This window comes from Eubalaena glacialis, chromosome 7, assembly GCF_028564815.1.
Source record: "Eubalaena glacialis isolate mEubGla1 chromosome 7, mEubGla1.1.hap2.+ XY, whole genome shotgun sequence".
NCBI classification, from domain to species: domain Eukaryota; kingdom Metazoa; phylum Chordata; class Mammalia; order Artiodactyla; family Balaenidae; genus Eubalaena; species Eubalaena glacialis.
Window position 1 is genome coordinate 41,479,902 of NC_083722.1, and position 13,839 is coordinate 41,493,740.

Genomic DNA, 13,839 nt, shown 5'->3' on the forward strand with positions numbered 1-13,839 from the left:
GTAATTTCGACTAAGGGAAAAAGTAAATCAAAGGGCTAAATGGCAACCTCAAGGGTCAGGAACCAGGGAAAGGACTCTTCACCAACAGACTTACCGTCAGGAAATCCATGAACGTTTGTAAGCTGTCTAGTAAGGTGGTAAAGAGGGAGGTGTAAACCAGGTCCAGAGCCACTCTTGCCCAGTCTCAGCCTGCTCTGCAGTCAAGGGAATAAGCCAGGCCACCTACTTTTATAGCATTTAGACTGTTCTGGATTCAGTCTACAGGGAACATTAAATTGCCTCCACAGGTACAATGTCAGAAACTCACCTTTTGAGAGTTGAAGTCTTTATTTTCCCAAACCATAATTTTAAAATACTTAAATGACGTGAACAAAAGGGGATGCAGCCACAGACAGTCTTCCAAGATTGTATGCCTGGTCTCCTCCCCAAACTAATCTCACACCTTAAATGCCCATTTAAATGAGATATAGTGTTAGATTGACACGCATCTATTTGAAATCAACATTTATCCTTTTGGACTTAAATAAATCCTATCCCACACCCACAACTCTTAAGTACTTCTGAACTTTCAAAATCCTGTCCATCACTTTTCTCTAGATGACCAGAGCTCAAAGGGAGTTGAAGAGTTCACTCACTGAGCTCCACAATTAAGTGGGCTGAAAAGCCCAAACAGGGGGCTCCTCCCCTTTAAAAAACTAAGGGCCTTGCAAAATGGTAACAAGTGATTCCCAGCCCTGCTTGGGTATTACCATCTCTTTGAGCTTTTGAAAAATCGTTGCCCAGGTCTCAATTTAAGAATTCAGGGAATTCCCTGGTAGTCCAGTGGTTAGGACTCTGCACTTCCACTGCAGGCCTGGGTTCAAGCCCTGGTTGGGAAACTAAGATCACACAAGCTGCAGGGTATGGCCAAAAAAGGATTCAGACAGAAACCCAAGTTACGAGCTTTTAGCAGCTCTGGAGTCCAAGTATGCAACAAAGGTTGAGAGTCACTGCTAGAGCCCAATTTATTGCTACCTCCAAAATCATCACTATCATCTCCACCATATTCCACTTTCCACCTGTTTCCAGCAACATCACAGTAGAATAAACCATTAGGTTTACATTCCTGGCCTTCCATTTAAAAATTCAGATTTTCTACTACGGCCCATTATTTTAAACTGTCCCCTTTTGCAGGGTGTAAAGCCCCCAAAATTCCAGGAACCAGACATCTCATCTTCCTCAACTATAGAGCCCTGCTGTCTATACAGCATGAGAAGGGGTTGGACTTGTGGAAATGAGTTCTTGTGATTTCATTTTGGTAAGGATCGCTGGAATTCTCTGAACTGGCGTTGTATTTAACCAACTTTGCAAAGCTATGTAAATGTGCAATTTGAGGCCAAAGCAGCAAATTATAAAAGTAGGCACAACTGCCTTTTTAAGGCAGATGTCCAATGCAAGAAGTACCTACTGTTGGCTACCTCCCATCCCTTGCACATCTTGCTAAGTGTGCAGGAAACAATCCACATATCCAGCACCAGAGGAAAACCTGAGCCTATTCCAAATCTTGAGTTTGAAACTCTTGGTTAAGATATGAATAAGCCAGAGAATTCTGTTTTCTTCATCTAAACCCAGAGCAAATTGCAAACCTTAAGGTTATTTTGGGGGATTCACTTTACAAAGGGCAGATGCACTTTTATCACTACAGCAACAGCCTACTGGTTTATTTAAAACAGGATAGTCCTTTTGTCCTCACCTCAGGAGTACTTTCCTCAAAATCTCAATTGTATCACATTCCTTTTGAAGCACTAGAAAAAGAAATGTCATTAAAGTAATAAACTCAAAACTTGAATAATATTTTCTTTATTTACAAGTTAGAATCAACAGACAAAGAAAAGACAATCCAGGGGACCAAATGGGGAGATGACTGAAACCCCCAGGGGCCCCAAATGGAGAAGGAAAACGGAAAACAGAGTAGAAAAAAAAAGTCAACGTAAAAAAAGAACGCCTTCCTCCCTCCCCATGGAGGCTGAGGGGACCACGGCCCCACCCTGCCTCGGCCTTACCTAGTTTAAAATAAATTAGAACAAACAACCTCAAAACAGGGCCCTTACAAGTGAACAGGGCAGCTACCGCCTCAGGTAACCCCGTATCAGGGCCTTTGCCCATTCCCACCCTTTACCCCTGCCCCACCACAATCATTTTGAATAGGGGCTCTATGCCTAAGAGGTCACTCTCCGTGGGGCTGGGAACGCAGTCGTATTTTGTCCATATATGTCCCTCCTTCAGTAATTGTCCCTGCATTCCTCCCCCCTGCAGAGCCAGCTCTCCTACAGTGGGGGGGAGGGGGTGAGATGAGGAAGTGTCACAGCAAAGGGAGAGTAGGGGTGGGGCAGGGTGGTCTAGGGGTCCGGTCCTGCGGAGCCTCCTGCCCCATCTGGCCTGGCCCCTTAGCCTGAGTCTGAATCACTGGTGTCTGAAGAAGAGGAAGATGAAGAAGAGGAGCTGGAATCTGAGCTGGAGCTGGAAGCACTGAGGCGGGACACTGCTACCTGCTGTGCTGATGACGTCTCCGTTTTCTCACTCGCTGCAGAACAAAGTTGAAGTTTAAAGATATTTAAGTCTGATCTCCATTTTTCAAGAGTCAAGAGGAGAGGATGAAGTGAATTCACAGTGGCTTACTGAACACTCACCTTTCTTGGGTGGCTTTTTGGTAGAATTGAGCTGCCCACTAACATCTTGTAACCGCTTTTCTAGTTCCCGCTTCTTCTCCAAAGCCAGTTCCTCCTTTGTCTTTCCCACAGGTTTCTTAATAGCTAGAAAAAGAAATATACCAGGATTAAGATAGCCAGAAGCACCCTAGTTTTTCTGTCCCCTATTGTTGCCAAATTCCTTTCTTGAACATTGGGAAGCAACTAATCCAACCCTTATCATCCCAGCAGCTGATGATCTCAAGTCCATCAAGCGTATGCCTACTATCCTTCTCTAACTGTCCTCAGAACCTCGCGAGGATTTGCTGAGTTAACTGGTGGGCCTCATTTCATACTCACTATAGGGCTTCCGAGGTTTCTTTCGTAGGCAGGAAAGGACATAGCGTTCAAGCTCTCTAAGTGTGGATGGCTTGAGCGTTTCAAAATCAATCTCAATTTCTTCTGGGTTTGAGTCACGTAAAGAGGGCTCCCTGGCTTGAATTATGTGTACAACTCGACCCAGTTTCTCCCCAGGCAACTTGTTGATGTCCAGGCTCAACTGCCGCTTCTCGTCGTAACTCATGGGCCTGCTTTCTTCCTCCTCCTCTGAATCATAGCCTGCAGGCAGGGCAGGTGGGGCTGTCTTTGTGGCCTTTTTGGGGAGTCTACGGGCAAAAGAAAATTGTCAATTGTGGGACATTCTCACTATTCAACCCAGTGACCTGGATTTCATGCCTGAACAACTATTTTCCATTAAGGCAAATGAGTGGGCTACTAGACATTGTGTCAGGGGAGCAGAGCTTCTTTACATGCCAAACTCTTTTATAATAAATCTCAGACTTTGAGAACGAAATGTAAGTACACTCACTGGCACAGGTCCACTTTTTTTGCTCCCTAAAGCATTAACCCACCCCAACCACAGAAGAAAACACGAAAAAACACAGATTCACTGGTTTACAGAAGGGGTAGGCAGACTACACTGTCAGAGTTAAGCAGCTTTGAGAGACTACAATCTTCAAAGTCTACTTCATCACCTGGCCAGTTGCAGAAAAAATTCGCTGGACCCTGATTTAGAGAAACCCTTGCAAGGAGTGGGAGAAATCATCCTCCCCGGAGAGATTAGAGACATAACTGAGCTGTCTCTGCTTCCATGTTAGATAGTACTCACTTGGTGCTACTTCCTCCAGAAGTTCCAAAGCCAGGAGGGCCTAGTGTAGCAGCGCTGCCAGCCCCACTGCCACTCGCTTTCTTGGACTTCTTGGGCTGAGATGGGCGAGGTGCCCGAGGCCCTTTGTCATCTTCCTCAACCCCGGCTCGGCCTCGATGCTTCTCTGCCTTCCGTTTCTTCTTTTTCTCTTTTTTTTCTCTCTTTCGCTTGGGCTTGGATATTGGACCTTGGGACAGGGCAGCCAGTTGTTCATGTACTGCTCGAAGCTAAAGAGGAAAAAGAATCATGTGAAATGGAAAAAATAAGTAAGTAAAGCAATAAAGACTAAAAGAAAAAAAATTTAGGGCAAAGACAGTACATGAACCTCACCCAGTAAACTGAACAGTGACAAATTAAAATAATACCTGTTCCTGTAGTTCAGCCAAGCGATGAGCCCTTTCTTCCTCAGAGTCAGAGCTTTCACTCTCTTCTTCCTCTTCATCCTCCTCATCTTCCTCCTCCTCCTCCTCAGAAGAGCTCTCACTGCTACTTTCCTCGCTAGAGGACTCTGAAGATGATTTGGCCAAGCCAGGGGGCAAGGCAGTAGAGACTGGTAAAGGCCCTGGTTCCAGTGGTTCATCCGGCATCTTGGCATAACGGAACTCAAATACATCCTAGAAAGAAACAGCAGACTCAAAGCCATGCTAATGGATGTGCCCTGATCATACCCAGCCATATGGCAGCTCCAATTTACAACTGTAGAGACTGGGAGAGCCCCATGTTGAGGTTGTGCACCACAGACAGCAAAATTTCTCTCCCCAGACCCATTTATTCTTCAAACTCCGACCTTGACACTCACCTGTAACTTTCGTGCCATGGCCACAACATCATGGTCTGGGGGATTGTACTTATAGCAGTTGGAGAACATAAGCCGCACGTCAGCAGCAAACTCCTGTGCATCCCGGTAATCACGATTCTCCATCTTCCGCTGCAGAAGGAGGCAGCATCAGAAGCTGCACAGGCAGGAAGACTCACCTTTCCCTGCCAGCTCCAGACACCGCAAGGCTAGCCCTCTCGAGAGCATGGGGGCGGGGGGAGGGGGGTAGTCTTAAGGATCTATGCCCTGGGGCTCAAGTCTGAAGTCAAAGGAATTTAGGTGGGTTGAAGAAATATCTGTCTAGGAAAAAAAATCATTTCAAAGTGAAAAGAAAGGGTGGGTGGTCTCTGACTAACCAGCCATCCCTTAACTTTCCTATCCTAACCCAACATTCCCAATAGGTAGGACCTAATTGTAGATGAGTACCGATGCTCTGAACACAAAACCCACCACACTGTCTCAAACTCCAGAAAATATGGATTCCTAACAAGTACTTGACCTTCTGCCCCATTACTATTTTGTAAAAATAAAATGCCAAGACTGCCGTGTGCCCGGAAAAAGTGACTGTTTTATTGATTCCTAGGCTCCAATCACTGCCTGAGTATCCCATCTGCCCCATGCAGTGGGTACCTTGACAGTGCTGAGGTCCATGGGGTGCTTAATGATGTCATGGTAGTCATGCAGGCCAAGAGCAGAAGCGTCCACTGGTTTATAGAAAGGCCAGGCATAGGCAGCATGCTTCTTAGAGAGTAATTCCTTCAAAATGCCATTGCAATGTTTTAACTGTTCCGACAGCTTTCCTTTCTTGGAGCTTTGGTGCTGTTGCTGAGAGTCAGGCAAGTCTTTGCGTGGGGGCTTGATAGGGCGGCCACTCTCTCTACGCATAGGGGGAAGCCGTGCTGCCTTAGGCTCAAGACCCCCGGGAGGGCTAGCTGGGGAACCAGGAGCCAGGATAGCTGTAGGTGTAGGGGTGGTAGTATCTGCTTTCCGCTTTACCCCTTTTTTCTGCAGAGAAAAACAAGACAGGAGCCTTTTACCCTGGGTCCACTCCATTCAAAACCTTTCCCTCCTCACTGTCTCAAAGATATCCACAGATGTATACCTTGGCAAGGGGCTGGGCTGGGGGAGCTGCAGAGACAGCAAGGAGCGGGGGTCCAGCGGAGTGCAAGGACTTGAGAAGGGGCGAAGAGATGACCGATGGGTGGGGAATGTTGAGGACAGTGGTAGGTATCTCAGGTGGTGGAGTATACAGGGCTGTGTGAGACACAGAAGAGACAGCAGGCACCTGATGGGCACTGGTGATACTGCCCTGGAGTGCTGGGGGGGGGGGGAGAAAAAAAGTTTAGTCTGGTTATCTTTCCCATCTTTCCATCTTCATTGGCAAAACTCCTACTGTTCCTACCTGCCAATTTGGCCCCTTTCTTGTGGCTGTTCTTAGGGATAGTCACCACAAGCTCTTGTTCCTCTTGTGGCATTGACGCCACCTTCTGTAGAAAGATCTTTTCCAGCGTTTGTGCCATCAGGACAATATCATCAGTAGGCTACAGGAAACACAAAGAAAAAGTTCAAATGCCAGCAAAAGACAAGCAAAACCATTTTTCTCTGAGGAATTCCTAGCCCCAGGCATCACCACCACCCCCCTTACACAACTTCACCATCAAATACTGAAAATCACCTATATTGGGCCACTAAATTCCCTTTTCTCTTCCAACTCTGCCCCTCAAGATGCAACAAAGAAATAAAGTTCAAAAGTAAGAGAATGAGAGCTGATAAAAAAAAATAGTTCCTGCTCTACTCAGATCTCTGGAGATTTCTCTGAAAAACAGGGCCACTATCCACAAGAATAAAAAGTGTTCTATTTAAACATTTCTTAACTCTGGATCTCTGAAACCACATCACTGCTCTCAGTGGTACCTTTTGGAACTCAGACTTTCTAGGATACTGACTACTGAGAACACCTACAGTAAAAGACTTAAACCTTTCATTGATAAAGTAGTGATAAAAAATGCACTCTCTCCCCAACTACTAATAACACAAAAACACTCACCTTGTTGTAGATATAACAGTTGGTGAACATGGTATTGAAATCCTGCATACACTCTGAGGCAGCCCAGTAATAGTTGTTTTCAAGTCTCCTCTTAATAGTTCCCATATCCATAGGCTGCTTTATAATTTTGTGATAATCCTAAAGAAAGAAATGATAGGTCAGAGCTACAGAAAGATAAACGCCTGTTCTCCTAAGTAAACTACCGACCCCAACACACACGCACATACACACCCCCCTATTCGTCAAGAAGACATGGTCTCCTAAACTGCGGCCCCAATTAAATCTATGGGATAAGAAAAAAAGTGGAACAAGATTCTTATCACCCATAGGGAGGCCCCTATTGCCTTTCTCTAACCACCCACCTCCCACCCACTCTGGAAAAGCTTCCCATCCTGTGACATTACCTCTGGGGCTGGCTATCCATGGGCTGCATGAGGGAGAGGAAGAAGCTAAGAATTTTGGCCACCGTGGTCCTCTCCCAACCTGGGGTGGGAATCTGTAAAATGGAGCCAGGGCACAAAAGTTAAGGAAGGACACATGGAGGGCACAATGAGAGATGCTAAGATAGCAGGCAGTTGGATCAAACACAAAGGACCAAGAATCCAGAAATCTGGTGGCTATCTGCCCTACAGGGTAGAAATGGGAACTCCTAGGGGCCGCAGCAGCTATACTAGACAGCCCACTCCACGCACACACATTCTTGTTCCTTTCCATACCTCCCCACTCCAATCTCTCTACTCACCGGCAGACCCAGTTTGACAGCATCCACAGGCTGCCGGAAGGGCCATGCAAACTGATGTTTCCACAGAGCCTTCATCACCACCTTGTGCAGGTATTGCAACTGGTTGGTAACCCGTCCTGGCTTTTTGGGATTGGACACCTCTGGGGGTGGTGGGTTGGCAGGGGTTAGTTGCAAAGCCGGCACTGAAGCCATTGTGGGGCTCTCGAATCCCTCATACAACAGGGAGGGCTTTCGAATCCTTTTCCCAGGCGCTGCTGCCTCTGGGCCCAGCCCCAGTAACCCTGCATTCCCCTCCCCAGGGAGCCTGTGAAGACAAGGAACAAAACCAGATGTGGTAATCTTGTGGAACTTGGGAGAATACAATTTACACTAATTTACGCTACGTACCCTCAATAAATCCAGGCTTGGAATCTAATGAAAGGTGATCAAGATTATGAAAATGAAACCAGTATCCAAACAATCCATGGAGCTTTTGTTCTTGCACTTCCTACCACCTCTTCTGTTCTTAGTCCTACATTCTGAATTTTCAAGTCTGATAGACTCTTTCATCTGTTTTTAAAATTTAAAGTGAAAAAGCCCAAGGTAGTTTCTCACAAGGCACAGCCATTTGAGAATAACAGCCTTATTGGGATGGGACTTAAGCAAAATGGGTGGAGCCGAGAAACTCAAGCCCCAAGCTTCCTCCTCACTAGGGGCTTGGTGGTTGCCATGGTGGTTGAGCCTGAGGGAAGCGGGTGAAAAGGAAACAAAATAGAAAAATTTCATAAAATGCTAATTAAACAGACACTTAAGAATCCACCTGTGCAGAAGGAATCAGCATCCTCCACAAGCTCTGGATAGTTAACTCCAAACAGACCAGACATCTAACGGAAAACCCTATCAACTCAAAAAAAGAAAAAATCAAACAAGGGAGTATTTGTCACACTTCACAGCCTGGAATACCCCAAGCTACCAGCCTCCAGAAACTAATTATTCACAAATTCATCTCCTCTCTCTGAAGAACTCAAAAAATAAGAGCTGTCCGAACAGTCAAGGTCAGCGAGTTCTCTCAGAAAACTGATACAGACCTCCCCCGCAACCCCTAACAAAAACTGCGATGCCTGTTAACTGTTCCCACTGTAGCATCAACTCTGAAGATCAAAGGCCAATAATACACCAAGTTTACATTCTCTCTGGTGCTCCTCGAGACCAGGTGTTTCCCAAGGCCCAAGACTAAAGACGTTATACCGAAATCTCATTGTTTACATCCGCAGAGCTGGACTAGAGGATCCTTAGGCTCCACTCTCCTACCCTGAATGAAACTCCCAATTGTATCACAAAAACAAAAACAAAAAAAACACACCAAAAAACCCAATCCTCTGCAACAAGACACACAACTCTCAACACAAATCCGCACCAGTCAATGAAAGACTAGCAGGAACTTAATGATCTACCCCAGGCATCAGAAAAGAGAGTGATCCTTCTACCCTACTCAGGAAATCTCCGTTTCCAGTCCCCGAAGCTCTATCACCATGGCAACCCTGTGAAGCACAAGATATAACCACGAACCCACCCCCCCCCCAAAAGTCCTGACAAACCGTCGCTAGACACCAAACCCCCTACCCGCAGGACCTGCTCCCCAATCAGCGTCCTTCCCCATTACATTCTGCCGCCACCTCCCTCTGCTCGACTCCGCTAAGATCTGACTACAGAAGAACAAGCAACGTATAAACTGACAACCTGTGCTCCCTCCATACTCAGGATCTGGGCCACTGCCTCAGTCCCAAACCGCCGCTCAACCCCCTGCGCGAGCCCGGCGAGCCAACAGTTGCGCCACGAAACAACAACGCGCCCCACTCGGTTCCGCACTCCCTCCGAATCCGACGCTCCACACCCGCGCGCCGCAACTCCCAACCGCCCCCTTCCCACACGCGGTTCGCGGGGACGTACTTGTTGTGGGGAGTCACGTTTTGCAGCATCTTGACCACGGGGAACCGGCGCTGCCCTCAGCCGCGGAAAGTCCGGGTGGCCTCGGTTCCCCTTACCTTCCAGTCCAGCATAACCCGGGAAGTGGTGGTGGGGGGCGGGGGCCGTTGCCCTCGGCCCTCCAGGCGACAACCCCCCACGCCGGGCCGGCACGAAAGCAGTCTCCTCCGCTGTTTCTCGGAGAACTCCCAGCAGCTTGGCGCGCTCCGCAGGAGGCGGACAGCAAGAAAATGGCGGCGGCCCCAGCCGAGGCGGGCGAGCGAAGGGGGACGGACTCTTCAACCCCCAGGACAGCCCCCGACCCCAGATACCGTCGACAATATTGCCCGCCGTTGGTCTGCAAGGATCCCCTCTTCCTGCCAGGACCGTCCGGCGCGGACGAGGTCCCGTTTCGATCTCGGATGGAGGCGGATGAACACGAAAAGTGGTTTAGGGAGCCGCCGCCTCCATCTTTGAAATCCTCTTGAGGGCGGAGTAGAGGGGGTGGACAGACTCCGAGGACTGGGCGGGACTCGAAAAAGGGGAGCTTCGGGGGCTTCTATGGGGTCTGTACTGTCCGCCGGGACCAGTCATAGGCCGAGACGAAGGCCATTTCCAAGCGGATGGACGTGGATTGTAATGGCGGCCCCGGACGACTCGAAAGCTCTGTATAGGCAGGCAGAATCCTCCAGCTCGTTCTAGAGGCTGCTCCACTCCAGCGCGAAATGGCGCCGCCGAGCCCCGCGCCAGCCCTTTATATATAGGCAAGGGGGCGGAGCTTCGCCGCTCACGCGCGCCACCGCGCTCGCGACTTCCCCCACCCCCTCGGCGCGCGCGCGCTCGCTCACGCGCGTGAAGAAGCGCAGTCGAAGGGGGAGGAACACCTCTCCGCGGGAGCGTTTCCTATTGGTCGGCGGATGCGATGACGTCATAAGCCTCATTTCCAACGCGTTAGTCACCAGGCAGAATGCCGCATAGACCCACAGGGAAGCGACGACCCGCCACATCTCCGAGCCAATTGGCTGCGCTGTGGTTCGGCAACTCCAGGGAAAGAGGGAGGTTGGCAGGGGTGCAGCACCCTCTCCCCGCCTCCCCTTCCAACAAAGTCTTCCCAGGCGTCCAAGCCCAGTGCGACTGGTGACTGCCAAGCTCGGGCAGGTCGTGCCGTTTGTAGCTCCTCCATTGGCTAGACTGGAAGGACTGGCAGGACTGGAGGCGGCCGCGTGGGCGTAGTCAGCCTCGGTCCGCCGGGGTGTGGCCACAGGACGCCCGCGGGTTGTTGTTCTCGGCAGTGAGGAGGCCGCCGCAGTGAAGAATCTAAAATGAGGAAGTAGACGCCATCTTAGAAACCGCGGCCTGCCACTGGCAAACCGCTAAAGGCTCCCAAACGCAGCGAGGAAGGAACCGAACGTTCTCATACTTCGCAATCAAAAATACAGAATTGATAGAGTATTAATATCCTCCCTTTCCTTCCCCAAGCCAAACAATCGAAAGACAAAGGCAAAACTCTCCCCAGAATCTACCATCTGTGAACTCTTAAAGGCTTTTCATCAACAAGGCAACCAAACAGAATACGTTCCAAACACCTGCACCCCAAGCACCTCTCCAATCCCTCCCACTCATACCTTCAGTCACCAATACAAATATCTGCCTGCTCGACAAAACCTCGGCAACCCTTAACTGGGAGCAAAATCTCCAAACGCACCCATATACCCTTTAAAATAAAACCCACCTCCTCCCCAAACTTCATTCCGGTGTCTGGCTCAGACCGGAAAAAACAAGTCCCGCGAGGGGCGAATCAGGGTGAACGCCCTCCCCCTCCTGGCGAGCTCAGACCTTTCCCCACGCTCCCCGCCCTCCCCCCACCCCGAAGGCAGGCCCACACCCTCTAAGGGTCCTAGCGTCGCGGGGGCGGAAGGGCCCCCCCCATCCCCCCCACCAGGGTTCGGAGTCCTCCCCACGGAGCGGCTGGTCCATCGGTCAGCGCCAGGGAGGAGGGCGAGCGGAGGAGGCGGCGGCTGCGGCTCAGACTAGCCCTCCCCCTCCTTCTCTCCCCTCCCCCCTCCCCCCAGGCCGTCCGCCTCCGAGGAGGGGCAGGAGCCATTTTGGGAACTCAATTTCGCCCCCTCCCCCCAACCCACTCAACTAACATCTTTCCCACAATCTAGTACAATAATGTGAATAGGGTTACAGACTACGTGTGAATAGAGCCAAAGCACAAGGTCAAGATCTCTAAAGCCATCTCTGGGGCTCCCCCGCCCCCTTAACGGAAAGTGAAAGAATTTCCCCCACCTGGGCTTTAGTGGGGGGCCTTCCCCTCCACGTCCCCTCTTCTGGCTACCAAGGAAGAAAACAAACTATGCATATCTGAATAAGGAAATTAATGTAAGTTAAGGAATATAAGAGACCCCCAAACCCAGGGCTTCGTGAGGGCCTAGGTCCTTGAACTCCAACTGGGTCACCCTCCCTCCGTAGCGGCCCTGGAACCCTAACCTCGCTTACTGCGTCTAAAATGGCCATCAATTCTCGACCACCCGAGTCCGGCAAACCCTGCGGGGCGGGGGGAAGTGCGCACAGGGAAAGCAGTCTCTCTCCTCCCCCCACCCCCCCCCCACCTCCGATCAGACCTCGGCCCCAAAAGTACAAGCGGGCCCGCCCGGGTGGCTGCAGTAAAGAGAGCAATGACACAGCAACTTTGCAGAGGCCTTCTCCCCTCCCCCATTCCCCTCCCTCTTAATGGCCCAGCCTCCCCCAATCTGCCTTTCTCCACCCGGGGCCTTGCAAGTCTGCACCCAAGCCCATCAGGGGGCCGGCCAGGGAAGAAAATTTAGGGGGTCGAGAGAATACAGGGCCTTATTAGAAAGGGAAAGGGCAGCCAGACAGTACTCTGGCTTATTTCCCTGCATTCCGGAAAATCACTGCTCTCCGCTCCCTCCCAATTCTCCCTTCCCCCACATGAGTCACAGGGGAGGCTACTGCTACTCAGTAATTTGGAAAAGTAACTCTTCCCTTCTTTCCGTTCCCTCCCCCGCAATACACAAGGAGAGAACTGTTCAGGAATGGGGGAGGGGATGAAGGAGGCAAAAGACACCACCCAGGAGAAACCCGAAACCTTGGGAGCTGTGAAATCGTTCCAGGTCCTGAGACTCACTCACTCCTGTCTCAGGCCACGATTACCAACCCCTCCCAAGACGCCGGTTGGGCCGGTTTCTGCTCCCAAGAGGACCCCAAGCTTCCAGCCTGCAAGCCCTCCCCAGTCTGGGGTAGACACATGCTCAGCTAAGACCCCCGCCGCGGCAAAGAAGGTTTGTTCGGAAGGCTCCGCAGGCCATGTCCACGTGAATGCACACAAATTCGATAAGCGACTCGAAGCGTAACCTCCACCGTGCCATGTGGTGACTGCCAGCTTCCTACCGCTGACACAAAGGAAGCACAGAAATGCTCCTTGGTCTCTGCGGAGAAAGGGAGTGGGCGCCTGGGAACAATTTCACTTTACAACCCGAGTTGCCAACTCTCAGCATTCCCATCTACGAGTAAGAACTACAGTCACCACTCCCACTCCTCAGCCCACTAGGTCACCCCACCCTCCGAACGCCAAAAGGATCCCTTCTCACCTGGCTCCAAGCTCCTGTACCCCCAGGGGACGAATGGAATGGGGGGGGGGGAAACACCGCCCCCACGCCCCTTTGCCCTCCAATTGGTATTGAGACAGAGGTTGGCCATTCCCCTCCCCCACCCGAGGGGCCCTCTCCTGCTCGCCCCCCTACACGCTCCCATTGGCTGTAAACTGTTTGAAGGACAAATCCTCCCACCCTCAGGATTCTTCTCTGCACCCCAAGAATCTCCCTCCCGGACTCCCCACCATTGGTTAGGCACTTAAATGACTGACAACGCCCCCGCCCGCCAAAGGCCCCTTCTCACCTGGATCCTGGAACCTTCCAGGGGGGCTCCAATGTTCCCCTTGTCTTGGTGCGGGGGGAGGATGTAATCCGGGGTGTCACCCCCCCGGAAACTGAGGTTGCGTTGGGGGAGGGGGCGTAGCCCCCAGCCCCTCCCTTCCCGACTGAGCTAGGGGGTGGGGAGAGCATCGGGGCCGCGCGGCCACGTCAGCAACATCCAGATTGGCTGACCCGGGTCACGTGCCAGCCACCCCTCCCCCCGCCACGGGGGCCAGTTTTCCATGGGTTCCTAGGGGTCGCTCAAGCGGCCAAGGGGGCTGCATGGCCCAGGCATTTCTCCACAGACCCAGAGCACTCTAATGCCGCTGCTTCTGCATATCCCCGGCTTCCCATCCCGCTATCGTCGACCCTATCCCCCCCACTCGCCTCTCCGTACGGGTTCAGCATGGCTGCCGCAGCCCGGGAACGTGCACAGCGCAGGCGCAAGGGTGCGACCAGATTGGGGGAGGGGAAGGAG

The 13,839-nt window shown here is 51.1% G+C and overlaps 1 protein-coding gene across 7 annotated transcripts; it reads right to left on the reverse strand.

Annotated features, from left to right (window-relative positions):
- Positions 1-1,823: 1,823 nt before the first annotated feature.
- BRD2 (bromodomain containing 2) lies at positions 1,824-13,721 on the reverse strand. Of its 7 annotated transcripts, XM_061196422.1 has the most exons (14): positions 13,345-13,719; positions 9,409-10,740; positions 7,867-8,028; positions 7,480-7,783; positions 6,738-6,875; positions 6,093-6,231; positions 5,793-6,007; positions 5,321-5,695; positions 4,673-4,801; positions 4,239-4,487; positions 3,835-4,100; positions 3,027-3,331; positions 2,670-2,792; positions 1,824-2,563 (listed from the first exon to the last, which is right to left on the reverse strand). In XM_061196422.1, the coding sequence occupies exons 4-14, from the start codon at positions 7,669-7,671 to the stop codon at positions 2,427-2,429; spliced, it is 2,268 nt and encodes a 755-aa protein (XP_061052405.1). In that variant the 5' UTR covers positions 7,672-7,783; positions 7,867-8,028; positions 9,409-10,740; positions 13,345-13,719; the 3' UTR covers positions 1,824-2,426. The 7 variants fall into 7 exon arrangements, with proteins under 7 accessions (XP_061052405.1, XP_061052403.1, XP_061052399.1 ...); XM_061196420.1 differs by lacking the exon at positions 7,867-8,028 and having other exon boundaries at positions 5,793-5,944; positions 13,345-13,721; XM_061196416.1 differs by lacking the exon at positions 7,867-8,028.
- Positions 13,722-13,839: the final 118 nt, after the last annotated feature.